General features: G+C 41.3%; 1 protein-coding gene across 1 annotated transcript in view; it reads left to right on the top strand.

Moving 5' to 3' along the window:
- Positions 1 to 22,160, top strand: part of RYR2 (ryanodine receptor 2) — a 544,943-nt gene extending 522,783 nt beyond the window's left edge. The window contains exons 100-107 of the mRNA XM_047088668.1: positions 2,780 to 2,840; positions 6,474 to 6,620; positions 8,343 to 8,477; positions 16,204 to 16,360; positions 18,495 to 18,559; positions 20,192 to 20,292; positions 21,286 to 21,337; positions 22,065 to 22,160. Coding sequence (XP_046944624.1) covers positions 2,780 to 2,840; positions 6,474 to 6,620; positions 8,343 to 8,477; positions 16,204 to 16,360; positions 18,495 to 18,559; positions 20,192 to 20,292; positions 21,286 to 21,337; positions 22,065 to 22,160 — 814 coding nt within the window. The remainder of the gene's footprint in view (positions 1 to 2,779; positions 2,841 to 6,473; positions 6,621 to 8,342; positions 8,478 to 16,203; positions 16,361 to 18,494; positions 18,560 to 20,191; positions 20,293 to 21,285; positions 21,338 to 22,064) is intronic.
- The last annotated feature ends 2,743 nt before the right edge of the window (positions 22,161 to 24,903 follow it).

Genomic DNA, 24,903 nt, shown 5'->3' with positions numbered 1-24,903 from the left:
GTTTTACTGAATTATGCTCTTTCCATGGTAATATTTATGATCCTAAAAAAAAAAAGTCTGAAAAAAATAGAAGGAAAGTTTAGACTATTTTATAAACAAAAAGGTGTTTTATTTTTACTATGACCAAAAAGTTTTATTTGGTTTTTAAAAAATTTTTTTTCAATGTTTGAGAGAAAGAGTATGATGGGGGAGGGGCAGAGAGAGAGAGACATAGAATCCAAAGCAGGCTCCAGGCTCTGAGCTCAACTCACGAGCCTGATGTGGGGCTCAACTCACGAACTGTGAGATCATGGCCTGAGCCAAAGTCGGGACACTCAACCAACTGAGCCACCCAGGTGCCCCTGAACAAATAGTTTTAAATTAGTGGAATTTTCCACTTTTTTACATAGGAAATGTTTGCGAGTTTGACCCTTAGCAAAGTGCCAAGAAATTAATATGGCATTAATACCTTTAAATATAAAGGGGCACCTGGGTGGCTCAGTCATTTGAGTATTCGAATGTTGCTTTCGGCTCAAGTCATGATCCCAGAGTTGTGGGATTGAGCCCCTCATTGGACTCTGTGCTGAGTGTGGAGCCAGCTTAAGATTTTCTCTCTCTCTCTCTCTCTCAGAAAAAAAATTAAAGAAAATAAAAAATAAATATGGATAATAAAATTAGAAGAATAAATTTCTAGTAAATAATGTCCATAACTAGGAAAAAGAATTACATATATTGTTCCTTTATTTAAAACATTTACAAAGATCAAATTTTAAAACATTATCTGGTTTGCATATTAATATTATCTTAATGTGAATGTTTGGGTACAAGGATGATTCATCTATTTGTGCATGTTTTATTTGTCAATCAGATATGTAGGGCTTGTCAAACAGGTGGCCAGATTACCTCCTGGGGATAGAATGGCTGCCAGGACCCAGAAAACCTGCATCTTTTTCATTTGTGTCCTTATGGGAAAAGAGGAGGGATTTGTATCTCAAAACCATCTAGCAAAACTTTTCAGCTTCTGGCTTATAGTCTGCCCCTGAACCAAACCCTGTGGCCAGGTGAATGCCTGCCCAGTTGGCCTAGATCAGCTTTGGCCCATCCCTAGGGGTTGGGTCAGCTCCACCCAAACAGGAGTACTGTCGTGATTGGTGAGAAAAGAGTGTCCTATGCCACCAAAAGGGTATGCTGCTTCACGATGTTGACAGCAAACTTGTTACCCTAATGTTTGATAGGAATGAAAAATAATAACCATTTTTTAAATAAAGTAATAAACTGCCATGGGGCAGTCATCCTGATAGAAACATTTATTTTGTTTTAGATTGCTTTCTTGGGAAATAACCATGGTCTCATGCAAATTACCCCATTATTTATTTTTTCTCTGTCTCTGGCTTTTTAAATTTAAGATAAAATAGTCTTGGGGTGCCTGGATGGCTCAGTCGGTTGAGCATCAGGTCATGATCTCACAGTTTTGCGAGTTTGAGCCCCAAATAGGACTCTGTGTTGACAGCATGGAGCCTGCTTGAGATTCTCCCTCTCTCTCTGCCCCTCCTTTCCACACACTCTGTCTCTCTCAAAATAAATAAATATACTTTAAAAAACAAAAAGAAAAAAAATAGCCTTGTATTGAAACCCATTTTAAATATTCACAGAACTTTAAAAAAATGATCTCTAGTAATAGAATTGATTCTAGCTCAAAGATAACTTTATTTCCTTAAGATAAAAACTCCTAGGCTAAGGTAAATTAAAACGTAACCTTTGGGGGAGAAGTCTCTAAGAAGTCCATTTTGATTAGCGATTACTGATCCTACCACTTGAAATTTAAGATTGGCCTTCCTAAAAAAAATGATTAAAGAAATAACGTGTAAAACAGTAAATATAGAGAAGCCCTTTTGAAACGAATACTCATATTTTATAGCCTATCATATCAATTACCTAGAATATTAGATAGGCTAACAAAGTTATAATTTTAGCACATCAATCAGTGGGCAGCTCTAAAAAAATTAAAGTTAGAAAGTATGTTTTACTATGTATGTATTTAATCTACAAAGATCAGGAATATTTATGCTAAGACTTACTCATCCAGCACATTTATTGAGAGATATTCCATGTATGATACAATGTGCTTGGTGTTAGGGAGTTTGCAGACTAGGGAGAAAGGCATAAATGTACATAGATACCTGCACACCCGCAACTGCAAAACAAATGGGAAGTTGTAGTAAGTCTACAAGGTAATTTGGGAACCAAGGGGAAAAGGTGAATGCCTTCTTGGGTAGAGATTTTTCTTTTTTTTTTTTTTTTGAAAACAAGAGGAAACACAAACAAGATGAAGGAGCCCTTTCACTGGCAAATTTAGTTGTAAAGTGGTGTGGATGTTTATGCAAGTTTTTATTAGCCTAAGTAAAAATTATTCTGTCAGAATGTAATTACAAATGTATGATGAAAGCGAGGAAACTTGGGATGCACACATGTTGGTTAATGTAGTAGCATAGTTTCCAGAAATCATTCTCACATAACAAGTGGCTTTACCTTATATTTAATGCAGGAAAAGAAAGTGCTAAGCTTAAATAATAGAAGTTGCATCTTTGTTTTGTTTTCCAAGATCCCACTAAAAAGCATTACAGAATTCTGGAACACATCATCCAGATGTTCCAGATTCCCTTGACACTTTGGATGGAACTAATTTCCTGAGATGGTTGCCAGTTCCATCCCACGGAAAGAATGCCAGCAGGCTCTCGCAAGCCTCCGAGTCTTTGCTTCACATGCATATCCACAAATCCTTCTTTATTTGTCTTTCCAGACTGAACTCTATTGATGTGAAGTATCAGATGTGGAAACTAGGAGTCGTCTTCACGGACAACGTAAGCCCACTTCATTACCACAAAGTACAGTGCGCTCTGATTAGACAAGTCTGTTGGGATCCGGCAGGCAGACAGTCAGTGATTTAAGGAAGTCAGTCGGACAGCAATTGATTTAATACAGACCATTATCTGAGAGTGACCCAAGGAAATATGTGATTAATTAGCCCCCATCTCTCAATCCATTTCTTTCAGTAGCTGAAAGATTAACATGAAAATATATTTATGCAAGAAAAAGAAACTGAGATGAAAATTCACATGTACTTTCATTTAGGTTTTAGTTGGGTAATGAGTTCAAAGTTTCCTAGATGTTAAAACGGAAGTTCTAAATAAATAAAGTTTTAAAACATTAACTGCGATAAATTTAAGTTTCCCCCAAATTAAGTGCATTAAATTATTGTGGTTTTTGTTCTTGATTGATCCTTCTTTTCTCAAAGAGCCTCATAGCCCAAGTCTGTATCCAAATATAATGAAAAAAATTCACCTGGTACTAAAAGCCACCGACTGTCAGGTCGGACAATCACATTGTACTACCCTGGCTTGCTCAATAGTTTGACATTTTTGACTCTTAGAATTTTCAGTTTAAAAAATCATTATTATCAATTGTTTTCATGCTCCCATGTGCTCTCTATGGGAAGTTGCTAGGGACAGTCCTGAAACTCTGCTGAATGGATCAACTACAAATGTTTGTCTCCTCCTGCTGGTTCAGAATCCTCCTACCATCCTCACACACCTCCTGCGAAGGGGCACTTACAAGCAAATCCAAAGGCCTAGTCCTAGACCCTCCTCTGGTTTTGTCTCCCTTGCATATCTCAGTCTCAAAATCACACTCTAATTAGCAGTGACTTTTACAGTGAGTGGTAATTCTGTTCTCCTAAAGACCTGCGACACCCCCCAAATTCTCCTGTCTCTATCCCCACCCCTATCGTACCCAGTCATGGGCCCGGAATACAGGGTCTTTTAGAGAACTCTCCAAAGATCTCAAAAACAAGTCTTGTAAGTATCTTTTAGAATTGTCACCTGTTAATGCCTTCAGCAAATTTCTCTTCTAATAATGGAAGCAACTCCCTCAAATTAAAAGGAAACCGCCTCATCTCTAGCACTGATGTTTTCTGTTCAGGTAGCCCCGCCATCTTGGCTTTTGCTAGTTAAGGTCAATCCTCCTTGACCTCCTTATATGCCGCAGTACTTGTGTCATGCAAGATACGTATCTTGCTCTAGCTTTCTTGCCTCCAGAGCATTTGCGCGTGGACAGACTTCTTCAGACTTGTTTCTGTTATATTATTCTGATATATTATTCATCCACCTGTAGTCTCATGGCTGTTTGGCCAGCTACTTCTCAACATGTCTTCAGTCCTCAGTAGTGTGGTTTCTGTCTGAAACACAGCTAGGCTTACCAGATGAAGTACGGATGAGTTCAAGCCCCGCGTTGGGCTCTGCGCTGACAGCTCAGGGCCTGGAGCCTGCTTCAGATGCTGTGTCTCTCTCTCTCTCTCTGCCCCTCCTCTGCTTCTGCTGTCTCTCTCAAAACTAAATAAAAAACATTATAAAAAATTTTTAATTACAGATAACTAAATATTTACATATTATATTTACATTTTTATATAGGTATGTATACATACCTACACACATAGGTAGTTTTATATCTATATAACAATGTACAATATACATACTTATATATTTATATTTATATGTGAGTATATCCCAAATATTGCATGGAACATAATCTGAAAATTATTTATTCTTTACCTAACGTTTATCTGTAACTGGGCAGCCTGTGTTTTTATTTGCGAAATCCGGCTATCTAAGGACAGCACCTGTGTCGTCTATACATGTATCCTTGGCTCCTCTGATCACCTATATTAGTCTCCTGACTCATCTTGTGTCCACACACTTGTCCTTTCTCCTCAGCCTTTTCATTTCTTAATAGCCTGCTGGGTGTGTCCATTCAAATGTCCTGTGACAAATGCATCTTCCCCTCTCCTCACTCTTCCCTGCTAAACGCAGTCCCCCTGTCCACCATTTCCTCTTTCTGTTAGTGTTTTTATTCTTCTTGCTACCTATGTCCAGATGACCAGCTTGGACTCCTTTTCCTTCTCCTTCTAATATATACATTCAATTATGTGCCCAATTGGATCCTTTCCCTGCCCTCTGTCATTCTCTGGCCAGTTCCGCTGATAGTCGTGCCTCTTATAACCTCCCCCGTGGGGTTGGCCAGTAGTATCCTAACGCAATAGCTCTGCCACTTACATCTTCAAGAAAGTAGCTTGACCGGAGTGAGCTCACTTTCCTCAGTTGTCAATTTGGGGCTAAGATTGCCTACTTATCAAGAGTGTGGCTAGAATAAAAACAGAGACTGTATGTGCAAATATACAAGACGGTATTTTCATAAAATGCTGCTTTTCACATACCATTATTCCGTATGATGCTCCAGGGGTTCTCCCGCACCTGTGGGATGTGCCCATCTCCCTTAACTTGGCTTGAGGGCCTTCCAACCCCGCTGTACATTTCCAGCCTCATCTTCTGAAACAGAAGCCCACTCTCAAACCAAACTGTCACTCCTCAGCACATTTCTGCGTAGTCTTATCTCGGTGTCTATTTTCAAGGACTGCTTTCTTCCACCCAATGTCTAACCTCAGCCCTGAACTGCCCATAAAGATGATTTATACCACCTCAGCCCTCTTTGTCTTGTGTTCTCTGTTAAAGCTTAAGATATATTCTAGTCAAAATGAAGGTTTCCTCCCTTTCCCAAAATGGGTAGCTCTTGACTCCAATGGCAAAACACTTCTTATGCCCAAGGACCCTAATCCAGAAAGCAAGCATGATCTCCGTATCTTTAATTCTACTTTTTTTATTCTCCTCCCCTCAAAAAGTATATACATTTATACATCTAACCTCTGTAAAGCAAATCTCTTACATTGATTATAAACAAGATTCCTACAGATAGTACCAATTGTATTATTAGGTTTATTATAGCCTTCGGTGACATTAAGTAGTATTTGCATTTTCTCCTAGACTTGTTTTGGCTCACATAAAGTGAGATGCTTGGTTAATAAAATACCACACGTAATTTCTTACAACTAGTAGGTCTCCACAAACACTGATTTAGAGAGTGAGTAAATGAAAAACGAAAGAGGGAAGGACAGTTGGTTGGTTGATTGAGTGTAGAGCAGGGCTCTCAAGGGGGGAAATTTTGTCCTCCAGGTGACTTTTGGCAATGTCTAGAGACATCTTTGGTGGTCACGGCTGGCATCTGGTGAGTGGAGATCAGGGTCACTGCTGGTCATCCTACGATGCATCAGACAGCCTCCAAAACAGAGAATTATCCAGTCTAAACTCTCAGTAGTGCCAAGGTGAAAACACCTTGCTATCGAGTATTAGGTCAGTAAAATTCTCTCTATAGAAAGATACATAAGAACAGCCTATCTGATATAAAGGAGAGAAAGACATTGAACCTCTGAGGACAAGCTAAATAACAATACAATACATAAACCAATATAACTGATTCGAATTAAATAGACAGACTAAGAAGGTAAAGTAAATGAAGTGATTATAATGGAATGAAATCAGAGTAGCTTTGGACAACAGTCACTCCTTCTGGTTTCTGATATGCTTCCCTCTCGTTTGTCTTCTCAGTCTTTCCTCTACCTGGCCTGGTATATGACTATGTCCGTTCTGGGACACTATAACAACTTTTTTTTTGCTGCTCATCTTCTTGACATTGCTATGGGATTCAAGACACTGAGAACCATCTTGTCATCGGTAACTCACAATGGCAAGCAGGTAAAAGTTGATTTTTTTTTTGACTCCCTACAAAAAACAAAAAAAACCCACCAAATACACCAATAAAAATAAAACCCAACCTCCAATGGCAACATATAGTTTTAAAGATTTTTGTGAATGGAGGATATGCACTTTTTTTATTTTTTAATTTTTTTTACAAACCATGAGGAATATTGGTTCAAGAGTCCCGTACACCTACATTCAAGTCGTGGCTTGACCGATACACTGTGTGACCTTGGAAAAATGATTTAACATTTTTAAATCTCAATTCATTGTGTAAAATGAATACAATAAAAGTACCTGCCTTTTAGAGTTTCTGAGAAAATGAAATAAGAACATAAATGTGGAGGTGTTAGCACAGGCCCCGGCACATACAAAACACTGCAGAAAATAGTTAAATTTTTCCTAATATATTTACTCCATTTGATACCAGAGGGAACTGAAATGTGTTTCAGAATCCTGATGCACTAGTTACAATAGTAATAAAACACAAGATGCTGCGTTCTTAATTTGATGTGATATTTAAAAATTGGATATCGTGTGGTCTTTTATAATGTTTCATACTTGACAAGGTCATACTCCAAGGACTTACATACTGGCCTAGTTCCAGATGATCAATTTATGTTTTAATGGAGCCCAGTTGTAATGTGAAAACTTTAATTATTCATAAACTCATTATAGAAGCATATATTTATTGATTCATTCTCTATCACCTGTCTACTGGGAGTAACACATTCTATATTCGTTATTTGGTTTAACAGAGTCCTTCTTTTCCAGAATTTTATAATTCAGCATATTTTTAAATTCATGTCCCCCCAAACACGTGAACTATGTCCATAGTTAAGTTCATATGAACAGTTATGATTTTTAGTTTCCTAAATTTCAACACATTGTTGTTCTATATGTGACTCTAATTTTTGAATGTGACTATGACATCAGCAAAAAGTGTTTATTCATTCATAGTATTGAGCCCCTGACATATTTAAAGAACTGGAGATTCTGAATCTCTTGTGTATTTTCACACAAAAGGTTTGGCTTGCTTTCAATTCACTTCTAAAATTTTGCGAGGATTATTCTTTTTGAGATATCAATTTTTGACTTACAGAAATATAGAGAGCTTAATAGTCCTCATAATAAGATGTGCAGAAATTTATAGTGGCATTGTACTTCGTTTACAGAAGTGAATTAAGCCCTCTATTCAGATAACATATTTTCTCCAGATAATTGTACAATTATTTTTGAAGGACTTAATATATGCTGCCACGGTCAAGAACATAGGGATTCATTGTAATTAGAGAAGTAGACACAAAAAATAATGCATTTTAGTGTGTTTAGATTTTCTGTGATATAACCAGAAATATATTTTCACCAACTTGGTGAAATTCTTATTTTCAGCACATATATATTATGATCAATTTGGATGTGAAAGTCAATCAGAGTTTATTCATATTCCAGCTGTAGTATGCATTCATTAACCAATTAAGTAGCCAACTTTTGCATAAAACAGTCTGACCACTTGATAAAATAAAGAGCATATGGAAATAAATTTCCCCACAGAGGAGGGTAAGAAAGGTACGGTGCGAGGTATGGATCCCATTACTTTCTAGTCAATAAATCCAGGTATGTGCTCATAGAATTCTCCCCTCCCACACTGATGTTGAACATGCCAGTCATATATGCCTTGCATTTCTAATGCATGTTCTGTGTCACATTGCTTTCCAGCTTGTATTAACTGTTGGCTTGTTAGCTGTTGTTGTATACCTATATACTGTTGTGGCATTCAACTTTTTCCGAAAATTCTACAATAAAAGTGAAGATGGTGACACACCGGATATGAAATGTGATGATATGCTAACGGTAAGTTCATACACTTTGATCTCATATGAGTGGAAAATTCTCCTGCTTCTTCAGTATGAGTGGTTGTGTAGTTACTCTTTAACCTTGCAGAATAGAAAATAGCGTACCCAGTAAAAAGTTGTGTGGCTCTTTAAAGAATCAACAGTTTTCATTCTTTTGCAGAATGTAAAGGACCATTTCTGCCATTTTTTTACATCTGCTGTACCAGCCTGATAATCAGTAGATTTTTTGCATAAAGGACTTAGAGCTGGAAGGATTAATATAAACGCTTTAGCTGAATTGGTTCATAGATTCCAGGACAGCGGTTAAAATTATTTCCTTGGAGAGTATTTTGAACCCTTAGTGATCTTTTTACTTTCATGATATTAACTGACATCACCAAAGTCCAAAAATAGATCTTTTACTAGAACTCTTAGGTTTTGCTTAAATATTCAGTACTTTAGCTTAAATTACCTTTTCGGTCTTGGTTTTAAAATCAGTGGATGTTCAAGCTTTCATATTGCTCTACCCCTGTTCCTTAACCTGCCCGTCTAATATTGGCGAATCAGAAGTTATTACAGGTGAGATCTTAGATTGGAAATATGTACCTCTAGCTGAAAGGAGATGAATTCTTCATTGAGCACCAAATCAAAATACATAGCTGGGGTTAGTGGTGTAAGAGACCAACAAAGTGACAGTAAAATTACTCTAGAAAAAATAAACATCCCGAAAGAGTAATGAGAGGGAACTACTAATGTTATAAAAACTAATACTTAAGGCAGGTTTTGTACTAGAGAATGATACATGTGTGGGACAGAATAGTCTAGAAATACATGCAGATACACTTGGAAATTAAAAGTATGATAAAACGTGGCTTTTGAAATCATGAAATGAAAAAGAATTCAGTAAATGGTATTGGTACCATGGATATGCTTTTGGGGAAATTTTGATAAAAATTGATACCAACCTAGTTCTTTAAATCAAAATAAATTCTGAATGGGACACATATTTTAATGCATAAAGAAAAGAATAAAAATTATAACAGAATTTGACTTTTGAAATAATAAACAATTTTTTAAATTTTACTTATTTTCTTTAAAAAATTTTTTTAATGCTTATTAATTTTTGAGACAGAGAGAGCACAAGCAGGGGAGGGGCAGAGAGAGAGGGAGACACAGAATCCGAAGCAAGCTCCAGGCTCTGAGCTGTCAGCACAGATCCTGATGCGAGATGAATCATGGGAGATCGTGACCTGAGCCAAATTCGGACACTTAACTGACTGAGCCACCCAGGCGTCCTTGAAATAATAATAATTTAAAAAAATTTTTTTTTCAACGTTTATTTATTTTTGGGACAGAGAGAGACAGAGCATGAACGGGGGAGGGGCAGAGAGAGAGGGAGACACAGAATCAGAAACAGGCTCCAAGCTCCGAGCCATCAGCCCAGAGCCTGACGCGGGGCTCGAACTCACGGACCGTGAGATCGTGACCTGGCTGAAGTCGGATGCTTAACCGAATGCGCCACCCAGGCGCCCCAATAATAATAATTTTTAAATGGGGAAAGGTCTTTCTAAGTGTGTCATAAAACCTAAGATGCATGGGGTCCTAAACAATTACTTTAAAAAGGAACAACACTAAGCGATGTCTTAAAGACAAATGAAAAACTAGGAAAAATATTAACATAGGGCCAGTGTCCTTAATTTACTAAGTACTTATCACTAGGAAGTAAACCAATAGGAAAAGGAACAATCAGCTCGTGGTAAAATTCAGTCAGCTTACAAATTGACAAAGATTAAAGAAATGCAAATCAAAGCAATCAACTGCCACTTCTTAACTATTAGGTTTGCAGAATATTAAAGTTTGTTAATACCCACAGTTGAATTGATGGAAAAACTGGCACTTTCATGAACACTTGTAGGGAATTCAAATTAAGACAATGATTTTACAGAAATTTTGCAATATCTATCACATTTTTCATTGTACTTAACCCTTTGACTTGTCAGTTCCACTGATTGTATTGATTTAAATGTTTGTTTACAAATATGCTCCTGTGGGTTTAAGGATACTTGCTACTATCACAAATTGGAAATAATCTAAATTATATCAATAGAGTCCCGATGAAACCAACTATGGCAAATCCATATCATGGAAAAGTAGGTTGTTTAAAAATAAGACAAATCTGCACGTGCTGATATAGAAAGACATACAGATTGCATTTCAGTGGGGAAGGGGGGGCAAGATCTTGAACAGTGTTATGATAAGATCCTGACTGTGTGCACACATACACATGCTAGAATGTACATATTAGATACACTAGAATATGTACACGGTGTTTCTGGAAGAATACATGGGACACTGTTAACAAGGGTTCCTACAGGGAGTAGGACTACAGATTACGGAGAGAAGAAACTTACACAGTAAGGGATTCGTCACTGGTAGTGACGTCCCCCAGAGTCACTAAACATGTGACACTTTACCGCCAGTAAGGATCCTTCATCTCCTCTTGTGAGAGGTGCCTTTAATACCCACCTTGCCTCTCTACTCGGTGACTTCAAGACTTGGGGTAGCAGCTGGCTAGAGGCAGGGAGGGGAGCAGACAGCTGGAGGAGTCAACAAGGCACAAAAGGGAGTCAGTCATTACTAACAGCAGACAGTTGTGACTCCAGGGAGATTCATTTCTCTTCCAGAAGCACCCCCTCCCCCATGGTTCTAAATCTCAAAGTCCACCTTGGTTGAGTCAGAAAGTTTAGCGAGGTGATTCACTGCCAGAGGGTGTGGTGCCCGCTGAATCGCTGAACATTGCTGGAAAGTCAGGATGACTTCAGGTAGTGCTCTTGAGTTGGCATTGGGATTGGCGGGGCCTCACTTGCCCCCCTCCTACCACAATAAGACCCCTGAAACATCCAGGTGTCTCCTTCTAATGTCATGAGTCATATTTGACCCTATTCAATTATCCTGATAGTATCCTTGGATGACTACATTTCGAACATCACTCTTGGTATGAGTTTCCATTGCTTTTGTAAATTTTCCCAATGAACTTATGAGAGGAATCCAGGCATGGTTTGAACAACAAGTGAGTTAGGAAGACAACAAACTGCCTTTACCTGGTTGGCATGACCCAGTTGCATGGGATGTGTAGGGAAGAGGTAGAGAAGTTGGCCTCACTTTAGGGTGAGGAAATAAGGCTTCTTGATGTTTTGACCATGGCCTCAGGACTGAGCTAGAGCCTGGATTTTGTCCAGTTTAAGGGATTTCTGCCCCTACCAGTGAGACTACCTACAACCAGGTCTGTTCTGGGTGTTTCTATCTCTACACATAACGGTAAGCTTTGTACCTTGCCTTTGGGTGGGGTGAGGTTGGGGGCATCATGAGGATGTACCTTAGATGTGTCTTCTTGCAAAAGAGAAAACTCAATTCCAAGCCACAAACAACATCTCCGCTCCCATACTGCTGCCAGGCGGATCAGGCACACAGGAGTCTGTGTAGCTTTGCACATGCTCGTATCCAGCTGATTGTTCTTAAAAACGATCACATCAGAGGCCACACACATCACCTAGATTTACCTTACAATAGTTGGTCTCAAAACCCCTTTTAATTTGCCTCTTATTAATACTTGTGCAGCAATGTTTGAACAAGCCAACTTTTAAAACGTAACTGCTCACTTGTAGTAGTGCTCGTTAAAAGTCAAGGCTTAGCAAAACCCAGCAGCTAGCAAGACAGAAGTACGGCGTAGGAAGTGGTCACCCTTAATATCTTGCGTGTATCTCTCAAAAGAGAATCTTTTGTTTACATCCGTCTCTAACAATTAGTCTTCACAGGGTGAAGTCGAGGATTGTTTGCTTGAGATGGGTTTTCTTCACTCATGCCCTGTTTTCTCGGCAACATCCGAGTTTCCAGTGCCTTCATTGCTTCTGGTAGTTTCCTGGCATATGTAGGAACATTTTAGGTTTTCACAGCGATGTGGTTCACCAGCCAGTGTTTCATGCCTAACAGCAGGTGGCGCTGTAGCTACAGTTTTACAGACTGTGATGCTTCATGCCTGCCTGCCCACCTACCACCTGCCTCCTTCCTTCCTCCCTCCCTCCCCTTCCTTCCTTCCTCCCTCCCTCCCTCCCTCCTCCCCTCCCTCCCTCCCTCCTCCCCTCCCTCCCCTCCCTCCCTCCCTCCCTTTTCTTTCTTCCTTCCTACACTTTCCTTCCTTTCCTTTCTTTCTTTACTGATTTATTTAGGATCATGGTGTTTTAAGCCTGAGAATCTAATTAAACCATCAGTATCCTGAGAGAATTTGAACCTCTTCTCCAAGAATGTACAAGGAGAAAGTGCAAAATGATCCAAAGTTCCAAAGCCCCAGGCAAAAAGATGATTGTAGCTAACTAGCCAGGGAGACTGACTTGGCCTATATAAAGACATTCATCTCAAAAGGGGCGGTCCTTTCACCAAGACTCTCCAGGGCATCCCTTTATGAACCGCAGCTCAATGAGGCCACCCTCATATCCCAAGTCAGAAACTGCAGGGAAGGTGTCCACACCTGTTGTGTTTTTTGGAAAAAACTTACCAGGTGGTTGAGAGAATGAGTTACTCCTAGGGAAGTACAATCCCCAGCTCAGGGTATTATTCTAAATTACTTATTTTACCCTACCCTCCCAACAAGTAATCTCTGCCAGTCTCTGTCTCTTTCCACTTTTATTTCTCCCCCTATTTGGGGGGGGGGGTCAGGATAAAGATCTCGTAAAGATCTTCACTACTCCGCCAGAAACTGTCCCTCCTCAGTATTTCCTAAAGCTGTCATAAATAGTGATTAACTCTGGAATGAATCCACTCGGGAGATGAGTGGGTAGGGGAGAAACCATAGAATATTAAATTTGGAGAATAACTGACTGCGTATTCCCAGTGTTGGTAGCACCAGGCACCTTCCTTCCTCATGACTCAGATTCTCTGAACAAAGTGTATCGGTTTGTGTCCCAGAATTACTGCTTTCCATTCTCCAACTCTGATGTTCAGGTTTAAGCTGCTCCTGTGAAAAGGAAAGTGAATGAGAGATTTTCCATTTTCAGGAGCAGAATGATCATCTGATAACTAAAAGCCTGACAGCCCTACGTAGGTGGATGTTCACCACCCTACCGCATATTCTAGCCACCCACCTGCTATATCTGGGGATAACCAGGTAGTGTAGATTAAGGTTGGGAAAATCAGTATCAAAATCCCACAGGTGAACCTGGAATTTTATACTTTTAAAATCTGGTATCTTACTAAGCCTAAACAATCAAGTGCATAAGACTGCCTATCTTTTCAGCATGGCCAGAGTCTATTATTGAAATATGGTGGGAACCCTTTTGTCAGCATCAGAGCTTTCACAGAATGAAGGTGAGCAGAGAGACGTGGATGTTGCTAGATGGCTGACAGGAGACCTGAGAAGTAGGAGACATTTGCTTTGGTAATTTAGCCTCATTCCATGGTCCTATCTTCAACTGTGCATGTCTGGAAACTAAACATTCTCTTGAGGACAGACTCACATTAACCAGGCTCCTAAGAGTCACATGTATGAGTCAGAACACCAACATCCTACTCATTAAGAGTTCATGCCACAGGAGAACGCATTCTCTTCCCTAGAGAAAACCTCTATGGGCACCTGGGTGGCTCTGTCAGTTAAGCGTCCAACTTCTGCTCAGGTCATGATCTCACGATCTGTGAGTTTGAGCCCCGCGTCGGCCTCTGTGCTGACAGCTCAGAGCCTGGAGCCTGCTTCACAGTCGGCGTCTCCCTCTTTCTCTGTCCCTCCCCTGCTCACACTCTGTCGCTCTCAAAAATAAATGAACATTACAAAAATGACTTTTCTGGCCTATCTGTGAGAGAGACCCCTTACCTGAGCCCCAGACAGTTCCTGGTTGGGCAGTGACAGAGCCGCCCTCTGATCCTCTTTGTTCACTGTGTGCCAGACTGACAAACCTCCTTCCTGAGTGACCCAGTCGTTATTCGGTTCTGATCATTAGATTCCAGGCATCTGCTCCAGGACACTTTCTGTGTGCTGCATCTATCACTATATTAGCTGCTGAACTATGAGCATTTTGGGGCAACTTGCTGCCTGTCCTTTGTGCTCTTTGGGGTCATCTGAGAATTTGAGGTTCATGGGCTGAGACAGTGAAGTCTCCATGAGAACACTGATCAGTCATGACTTTTCACTCTTCATTCACCGCCCCCCCTCCGCCCCAGTGATGTATAAGTTCCTCTCATGTGCTGGACATTATTTTAGGCCCTGATAATAGAGCAGTAACCAAAGTCATTCTTCTTGTAATGAAGCCAGTTCAGTGCAGTGAGACAGATCACGAAGCATCAAAATTAGGTAAGTGGTAGGTACAGGTTTGGAATTCAGGAAAGAGACCCAAGGTGTAAACAGAAAAAAATTGTACGTCATTGGCACAGAGATGGTACTTAACTGTGAAAGTGGGGACATTCCTCTAGGAAGAACTGGCCAAGGAGGCTGAGAAAGGATGGCCAGAAATGTAGAAGATGACCAGGGGATTGTGGTGTCTCCCCAAGTGAAGACACTGTGTCAAAGCCTTTGCCCCTTTTGTTAAGGCAGATGGTGGGTAAATGTGTTTTGTACTCATGGATGACATCAGTTGGGTAAGTCGGAGTGTCTGGAACAGTCTAAGAAGGCCTCATGGAGGAAGGCTTGTTACCTGAGGGTGAAAGGAATGGGATAAGAAAGGGAAATAATTGTTTAAGATGGGAAGGAAATACAAACCAAGAACTAGAATAGGGAGTTGTTTATCTGACAGGCGTGGATAGAGTGCAGGGTGGTACTCGGGAGCAGTAGCCCATCAGTGGAGAGGGATGAAGCGTCCCTGAATCTGAGGCCCCGACCTGGAGAGTCTGCCCTTATCCTGAAAACAGATAAAACACTGACGCTTGAAGCCAGTGGCTCTCAACTGTTGTGATTTTGCCCTCCCGGGGACGCTTGGCAATGTCTGCAGATGTTTTTGGTTATCTGCAATGAGGTGCTATTGGCATTGAGTGGGTAGAGGCCAGGGATCCTTCTAAAACATCCTACAATGCACGAGACAGATCCTATCCAAAGAATTATCCGGCCCTAAATGTCAACGGCACTGAGGCTGAGAAACCCTGCCCTCTTCTGCAGTGGGCACTTGGAGCTCTCCTTCTACTTGGTTGCTTTAATGTTTCAGATTCTTAACAATGAGCTGTTATTTCCTCCTTGCTTCTCCCCTCTGTCTTCTTTCTTGTACACATTAGAGTAGAAACATTTCAGCATCGTATTCCATACATGACGGATGAGGGGATGGCGTTATTGGGTCCGGTGTTTTCCTAGCTTAATTTCTGAGATTCCGTCTTATTAAATATTGAGGTTTTCCTTCCTCTCTCCTATGTCTGTTCTGATCAAAGAAAAAGAAAAAAAGAGCAGTGTGATTACATATAGCTTTGTGGGCCTTAATGTGATCTTAATGGGATTACCTTATGCCAGATGCTAGTGAGGTATTTTTTATCCCCTGCAAAGTGTGACAGAAGGTGCGAGGCAGAGTGTCATGTCGAGTTTTGTTCAAAGGACAGCAGAGTGTAAGAGCCACGTGTTTGCATCATAATCACAAACACTGAAACAAAAAGAGGCAATGTAGAAGGCAGAGATGGTCAGTTTCCAGAGTGAGGATTAGCAACTACAGAGAGAGCCTCAACTTTGTTCAATGTGCAGATGGGCAGCGTCTCCAGGAAGTAACTGTGTCTGTCTTTTCCAGTGCTACATGTTCCACATGTACGTCGGGGTACGTGCTGGAGGGGGTATCGGCGATGAAATTGAAGACCCAGCAGGCGACGAATATGAGATCTATCGAATCATCTTTGACATCACCTTCTTCTTCTTCGTGATTGTCATTCTCTTGGCCATAATTCAAGGTGAGCATCCTCCTTACTGGAGTTCAAGAGGATCTAGAATTTGAGCCATTTATTGTTCAAGTTAACACTTAAGGGCAGGTCAGAATGTCAAGTGCTATCTGTAAAAAGGCAACGAGAACTTTTCTGTTCAGTGTTTCTCCATTAGAAATCTATAGGGGGGGATCAAAGGGGGTCCTGGTAAAGGGGAAGATGGATACAGATTTCTTTGGACTCTTCCCATTACCTAATGGAAAGAGCACTTTCTTCGCTGTGACTTTCTGCCCTGCCACTTATTAACTTTATAATGTTGGGTGGGTGAGCCATTTAACTCCTTTTGAGGGGCTCCTGGGTGGCTCAGTCGGTTAAGTGGCCGACGTTGGCTCAGGTCATGATCTCGTGGTCCGTGAGTTCGAGCCCCGCGTCGGGCTCTGTGCTGACAGCTCAGAGCCTGGAGCCTGCTTCAGATTCTATGTCTCCCTCTCTCTGCCCCTCCTTTGCTCGCACTCTGTTGCTCTCAAAAATAAACATTGGGGCGCCTGGGTGGCTCAGTCGGTTAAGTGTCTGACTTCGGCTCAGGTCATGATCTCGCGGTCCATGGGTTCGAGCCCCGTGTCAGGCTCTGTGCTGACAGCTCAGAGCCTGGAGCCTGCTTCGGATTCTGTGTATCCCTCTCTCTCTGACCCTCCCCCATTCATGCTCTATCTCTTTCTGTCTCAAAAATAAAACATTAAAAAAATTTTTTTAAATAAACATTAAAAATTTTTTAATTTTTTTTTTTTAAAAAGAAGTGACGTACATATGAGTACTCAGCACAGTATCTGATGCCTCATAAAGAATCCTAAGGCTATCATTGTTGAGTACCTGCTGTGTGCCTGGCACATGTTATTAACTCATTTTACCTTCATACACCCGTGAAAATAGTGGTGTTATTTACATTTGAAGAAACTGAGCCATAATACGTCTAAGTAACTTGGCCAAAGTGCACAGTCAAGAAGTGTCAGGGCTGGAATCCAAACCCAGGTTTCTGGACCCAGAGCCCTCAGTTGAAACCAGAGAGCCATCAGGGTGCCTGGGTGGCATGGTCGGCTGAGTGTCCAACCCTTGGTTTTGGCTCAGGTCATGGTCTCATGGTTTCCTGAGTTTGAGCTCTATTGGGCTCTGGGCTGACAGCACAGAGCCTGCTTGGGATATTCTCTCTGTCTCTCTCTCTGTGTCTCTGTCTCTCTCTGCTCCTCCCCCACTAATGCTGTCTCTGTCTCTCTCAAAAATAAATAAGTTAAACTTAAAAAAAAAAAACAAAACAGAGAGCCATATTAACGTACCAGTTCTTCCCTTTACCCTAAGGAAACTTGGAATGTGGTGTTCTTCTCCCTCAGAAAAATCACTCTTGTTACCTTTTTCTGCTCATACGTTTATCCTGGCTTGAATTAAATGTCTATAAATGTGTTATTATCCTCTAAGCTCTGCAGGCACAAAATGGTACTTTTTGTTTCCCGTAAAGTACATGAACAAGTCGACAAGATTCATAATCCATCCTTTTGTCTTTACTGAGTGTAACAATAACATATTTTATAAGAGAGCAAACTCATAAAACACTCGGAAAAAGATGTGCAGCCAGTAAGTCACAGGAGGAAAACGAGCTGAGAGGAAACAACGCGGTGCAGTTAGCTCCTGGCTGACACAGTTAATAACAGGCCGGCAAGTTTACTTGTGAGGAACGCGTAACGAGAATGAGTGGAGGCAGATTCCTCAGTTCATATGGTAACGTCTGACTTCCAAATCGGTACTTGAAAATGTTACCAGTAGACTTTCCTGCGCTTTGCCACCAGAAATCTCTATTGCTCTTTCTTGGAACAACGTGGCGGCTAACATACCAGGTGCATGTGCCGCGGTAACGAGCGGTTTTTCCTGCCCTGTCACTTCGTTTTGAAACCCCCTTCTCAGGGACGGTGTAAGCACAGTACCCGCGGTGCTTCTGCCCCCCAAGAGATAACGCTGCTGCCCTAGGAGGAGTATCAAGTGTGTGCCCACTCACGACTTCTCCCAACCTGGCTGTACATTTTCTCTTTCCTTGGGAGGACTAGCCACGGGGCCGTGAGCTTCATTATTATTCTCTGGTTGACAAAGATTCGAGTGTGTTTTTATTTAACACCAGGTTTAATTATTGATGCTTTTGGAGAGCTAAGAGACCAACAGGAGCAAGTCAAAGAAGACATGGAGGTGAGTCTTGCCGTGTCTGACTCAGCTGTGTTGTTGTTGTGGGCGTTCATTTTTCCTACTGTCTTTATCAAAGAATCACGGCCGTGGGAGAAAGTAGGAAAAGGGCATGAGCAATGTGTGACTTCCTCGGCCTGTTTTCCATCCGCGCAACGCATATCGTGTGGTAGGCAGGAAACATGGCGGACGCCGGGGGCGTGCAAACAGTAATGTCTCCTGCTCCCTGAGGAGAACCACCCATTCAGAATGATGGATTCACTGACAAATAAGTAAACAGGAAATTGCAGAGCCGTGTGTTGAACCCTTTATAATAACTCAGTGGAGAGATGTATAGTGTAACATACAGCCTGTGGAAAATCAGAAATGGGTTTGAAGTTAGGTGATGGGGTTTGGCAGTGCATTAGCAACTAACAAGATCAGGGGCAGGGAAGTGGGCTGGGAGCATGTTTTAGGCAGGAGATGATGAGGCTCTTGCGAAAGACGTCCACCGAAGATGTAGGAACCAGATGGATTCAAGCAGTACTTAGGAGTTGGCGTGACAAGCAGCGGGTGATTGTCCAGATGCAGAGGTGAGGTGTTTGGAGCAAGCGGGGACGCTACCCAGGTTTCCAGAGTCACAGCGATAAGTGACACAGAGGAGGGGCAGGTTCGTGGGTGAAGCTGCGAAGCATGAGCCCGTTTAGTCAAGACATCAAATGGTATAAAGACCTGTTGCCTTTCTGAATGTGGCCTTCCTGCTGTCCACAGTTGTTGATCAATAAGGCAGAGGGAATTGAATAAATTATCTTAATCATCTGGAGTCCAGGCCCTAGAATCTGAGGCATCATAAATATGCCTCCGATGGCATTAAACAGTTGCTAATTTGCAAGCAGGATGAGCATCTGGAGCCACACGAGGGCAATAACTATCACATTTGCCGGAGTTGATACATGTGAAATTCTCATAATGAAACGGGAGGCCTGCTTCTCCTTAGCTTTTGTGTGCTGGTCCTGCACACCACGGACCTAAGCAGGTGCTGCTCTGAGAGATCTGGTTAGAACAAGCAAGGGGCACAAAGAGCAGGCACCTCATTCCTGGAGTAAAAAGTTCTGATGACGAATGTTCATTGGTTAATTCTGCACCCATGGCGGACCCTCTCTCAGTCATTGATCGAACACCCCACAGCTTGATACTTGATTTAGCTCTCTCCAGATGGGAGTAATCTGGACCTTTCCCCCCTCCCCTGGGTCATCAGACTTTGTTCCAGTAGGTACCAAGCTGGTGGTTTCAGCTGAGGGCACATTGAGTCCCGTCTACATAACTTGAGTTAATGTCATGAACAAGACTGATGGCTAAGTCTGGGCACTCTCACTTAAGCTGGAGGAAATAAGGAAGACAGTGCTTTTCAGCCATCGTGATCCTGTACGCTTCTTCCTACATGTGAACTTGTTGCTGGTACCTATGTCATTTAAACCTCCAGCCAGATATAGTTGTGGCAACAGTTAAATTAGCGTTCATGTGTTTGGCACAGCCTTCTGTCGTGATCTTCTACAAACATCGAGTAAGCATAGCAGCTGCCCCCTAAGTGGCGAGTTGTGTGTTCCTTTGTTTTGCTTTCTGAAATCTGACATGTAAATATTTCCCTTTGTCTTCTAGACCAAATGTTTCATCTGTGGGATAGGCAACGATTACTTCGACACAGTGCCACATGGCTTTGAAACCCACACTTTACAGGAACACAACCTGGCCAATTACCTGTGAGTGTGCCTGACTCAGACTCTCCAGCCCCTCCTTATACCCGCCAGTGAGTGCCCCCCTGTTAGCAAGCTTGAGAAGCAGAAGAGACATAGCTTCCTTTCTTTATACTGTTGAACTCAGGCTTCGTCTATCTCTTTGAGAGAAAGACCCACAGCTAGCAGTCCCCTTGTCCTCAGGAGGTATGTGTATCTGGTATGTGGTGTGGTATCAGACGGGTATGTGATAAGAAAAGAACTTGCAGACCTTCATGTGAATGATACCTTCTAGAACACAAAATGGAAAGGTGGAAAATGATAAGTGAAATACATCCTCAGCCTCTCAGAGAGCCTTGGCCGTGTTTCCCATTTCAAGAAGGCAGACTCCAGATGCCTCCTAGGGACTCGGGAATCTCCATCTTCATTTTCTGAGGACGTACAGATCTCTTTAGGCCCAATTATCCTCTTTAGGCACTGTGTTCTAACATGATTCAAAGTTGCATTTTTTTTAATACATAGAAATCTGGCTGTTGCTGTAGGACTAGCCCAAGCTGCAGTTTGCTAAAAAATTATTCTTGGTTTCTAACCCAATTTTGCTATCAAACAGAAGAGAGGCAGAGTAGCACTGTAGCAAAAAGAAAAGAAAAAAGCAGGCTTCGGCATTCACAACTGTGGGACATTAGGCAAGTTATTTAAACTTTTTAATCCCTGCTTTTCTAAATGGGGATTGTGATTCCTGCCCCATGAGTGGCTAAGTGCGATCTGACACGAAACCTGATATACAGCAGCTCCCGAGAGGTATAACTTGATCTGCGCACTCCCACATTGTAGCTACTTTGAAAACGTATTTTAAAAATGGTTAAGCTTTTGGTTCCCGTGGCGTCTTTTGCCTTGCAGTTTTGATACGTTTCTCCGCTCTGCCAACAGTGTGCATTTAGCCCGTAGCCAGATCAGAAGTATCTGTGAACGCGACATTTCCATACCACCCATTTCTGATTCGTCTCTCTGTATCTGTAGGTTTTTTCTGATGTATCTCATAAACAAAGATGAAACAGAGCACACGGGACAGGTAGGTAAACAGCGACCATACACTGTCTTCTGAAAGAAGTGACAGAGAATATGGACATGGTGGGGAAAATGTGTGCATTAAACCCAAAGAGTTGGGATTACTTTCAGATATAGTATCTTAACAAAAAATTCCTGTTATCCCAGATGAGCGTGCAAAGATTGCCTTTGTCGAGAAAGTAAAATCGTAAGTTCACATAAAAAATGTAAGCTTTTAATTAGTTGAAAATGCAGGGCTTTGTGTTCTGATAAGTATAATGTCCTTGATTGCTTAATCAGATAGCAGATGGTTTCAGATGAGTTCCAGCCCACAATATTAGGATCAATTAAAAATAATTGTGTATGAAATATCTACGGTTCTCCTTAAGTATTTGAAATTCTCCCTCCACAAATATTCACCTCCGATTGTTAGCAGTTTGAATTTGAAGGATACAATTAATATTTCCTTAAGAGAACCCATAAAATCATATGCCACAAATAGTGTTTTTAATCATTATTGTATTATGGTCCAGATGAAGATGGATTATTAATAGAAATATGAGGTCTGGTATAGCTAGGCACTCTCTAGATGAATTTGGGCTTTTCGAATCATGTAATTATGTGTACTTACACAGTTACACGGGTATGTGATATATAAATGCAACAAACGTGTGTTTTTATCTTGTATTTTGTGGTAATGCACAGATCCTGGGGAAAGATATGATGTTAATACATTTCCTTTACGTTGACAGGAATCTTATGTCTGGAAGATGTATCAAGAAAGGTGCTGGGAATTCTTCCCAGCAGGGGATTGTTTCCGGAAACAGTATGAAGACCAGCTAAATTAAACTCAGACTCTGGTCACCTCTGAAAACCAAAACATACACATTCACTCTTTCTGTCTGTTTCGGTCTCTGTCTCTGACTCTCTCTTTCTCTCTGCTCTCTTGGAGACATCCTGCTGAATTTGTGAATTGCCAGCATTATATGCTTTCTGGGAGCAGTGAACTCTGTTTCTGAAGACCCGACTGTGCTTTTCCCCCCCACCTTGTGTATTTTCTTTGAGAATAAAGACTGAAGAATATTCTAAATTCATACACAGACAACATAGGAACTCTGGAAAGGACACCATTTCGGACACTCTCAGTCATAACGCAAATGGACCGATTTCCTTCTGAGACTCCTGGAAGTCCCCTTGAGCTATGGGACAGTCACAGAGACGCGTGACAGCCACACTCATCCGGCCCCTTTATTTCACCATCCTGAGAGGAACTCTCTAATGGTCACAGAGCACTGTAGCACTTAAGAGATTGCCGTGGACACCACTTACGAAGGGAAATAGTGCCTTACTATATGTGGGTTGAGCTATGCAGAAGATGTGTGCATGAAAAAAAACATCTTTATTTTCTTCATGTCGATCTTTTTTTTCTCAGATTGATTTTGTGGTTTTTTTTTTTCCTTTATTCTTTTCTCTGGTGGGGGAGGGTAAGAAAAGCAGTTTGCGTGCACCTTTTTAAAAAAAAAAAAAAAAGACGGGTGGCCTGTCTCAGGACGAGAGGAGGCTCTTCTCATTCACTAAATTCACATTTACCCTCCCCATGTGATCGTGTTCTTATTTTGGTAATGCTCTGGTGCAACACTGCGACTTTATGAAATCTTTGTATGAAAACACAAAGACTGCAAAAAAAAAATACACTTTCAAAAGAAATAATTCATTGCATGTTTATTATGCAAGTTTAAAAGAACAAAGAAAACCTCCAGAAGCAAGTTGATGAACGTGAGAGACCTTTCATGATAATTCTACTCATAGTAATAAAGTGTCGTGGGCTTAATTGTATATTTGGAGCCAGTGTCATCCACCAACAATGTGATACGTTATGAACTTGACAGTAGTTTTGGGTTTTTCTCTTTCTTTTGGCCACCTGTGATCAGTTGCTGATTAAGGACTTCTCGTCCGGCCATTTTTTTAATATCAAAGCTGAAGCAATATCCATTCAGGGAGTTCATCAGATGCATCAAAAACCACGGGTGATAATTACCAGTCACTCCATTTTGAGTCCTTTTAAATGTAATGCTTATCTTTACAAATAAAAAGACAGATTCAGAATGGAAGCAAGATCATTTTGCAAACATTGGAGCTCTTTTATTACAAGTCTGCTTGTTAATTTTAGAATTGGAAAACTGCTCTGATTAAACTATTTAACTAACTTTCTCATTCTCTTCTTTCTCCATTTCATGTATAGTTGGGAGGCATTATAAAACCTTGAGCTGTTAACTTGAGAGGGGTCTGGGGCAATGCAAACCCTGCCCTATGGCCTTTAATGCCTTCAGATTTCCTTGTGGCCCAGCAAGCTTGCTGCCTTTATGATGACGGAAACTCAGAGTCAGCAGGCAGTTTGAACCACCTAGCCTCACCCCTGCCCTTTCCCTGACTCGGGGACATCAGGAGTTCGTTAAAACCACCAATGACAGAAGGATCACTGTCTCCCAAATCATTTAATTTTTATACAGCTTTCATTCTAGAAGGTTCTTCCTTGCTCAGGGCAGTTTTTTCCCCCTGTAATAGTACGGATTCATTTTCTGCCTTCATATGAAAGAGAACTGGTACACTAACTAGCAAGTGGTGTTATTAGATACTCAGACACTAATCGAACATTCGCCGTGTTCCAAGCCCTGGGCTGGGTATCACCTGTCATTTTTCAACTTGTTGACACAACATGAGAGCTATGGTACCTAGAGTTTGCATTTGTCTTTTGGGATCATTTTTATTTGGGAGAAGGAATAGAGCCAATTCAACCACACCATGGGAATTCCCAAGCCTGCCCAGGGAGGTGATCTTATGTTCTGAGGTGTCTGAATAAAATAAATCAGATCAGCTCCATAAAACATCAAAAAGCATGTTCCCCTTTGCCACAAAACTGCAGAGGAAGCATACAGTGAAAAGGAATACATATTTCTCCAGGACATAAAATCTGATAGATTTGGGTCTTCATGCATAAAGCAAAGTCAGATTTGATGTGAAACAACAGTACAGGTGAGAGGTGAGAGAACAAATCCCTAGTCATCTCCTGGCCTGGATTTTGCAGACTTGTTGACTCTCCTAATCACTCCTGGCTTTAGTGCCTGGGAAGGTGACAGTGCTCACAGAGAAACAGAAAAAGGCTGAATTCTGGAAAAAGAGCTTCCTCCACCCTTGAACTTTGGGCATCAGCGTTGGAGGAAGAGTAAGGGAGCAAAGCCAGTCACTTTAGAAAGCCACCCACTGCCCAGCCTTATTGTGGCTGACACTTAGAGGAGATCACCTCTCTATTCCCTTCTCGAGTCCTCAAGAGAAGAGGGGCTTTTATGTATCAGCATTATTAATTCTCCCAGGAAATGTCACATGAATCTCAAACAACGTGGCTCACCACTTCTCTGATTAAACTCTGGACTGATTGACTCAAACTCAAGAAATGTCATCCCTTTCGAGATTTTGTATTAGACAATCAAACATTCACAAAATAATGTCTGCATATTTCTGTTTTAACACAGACATTTTTCTGCCATTCTTATTTCCCCTCTCTCTGTCTCTCTCTTCCCAGAAATCTCTCTT

The sequence above is a fragment of the Lynx rufus genome, unplaced genomic scaffold (assembly GCF_022079265.1).
Source record: "Lynx rufus isolate CCGP_SWC_20201006 ecotype Redwood Valley unplaced genomic scaffold, mLynRuf1.p SCAF_25, whole genome shotgun sequence".
Taxonomy (NCBI): Eukaryota; Metazoa; Chordata; class Mammalia; order Carnivora; family Felidae; genus Lynx; species Lynx rufus.
The sequence above is the reverse complement of the archived record's forward strand: the minus strand, read 5'-3'. Positions and strand labels throughout refer to the sequence as shown.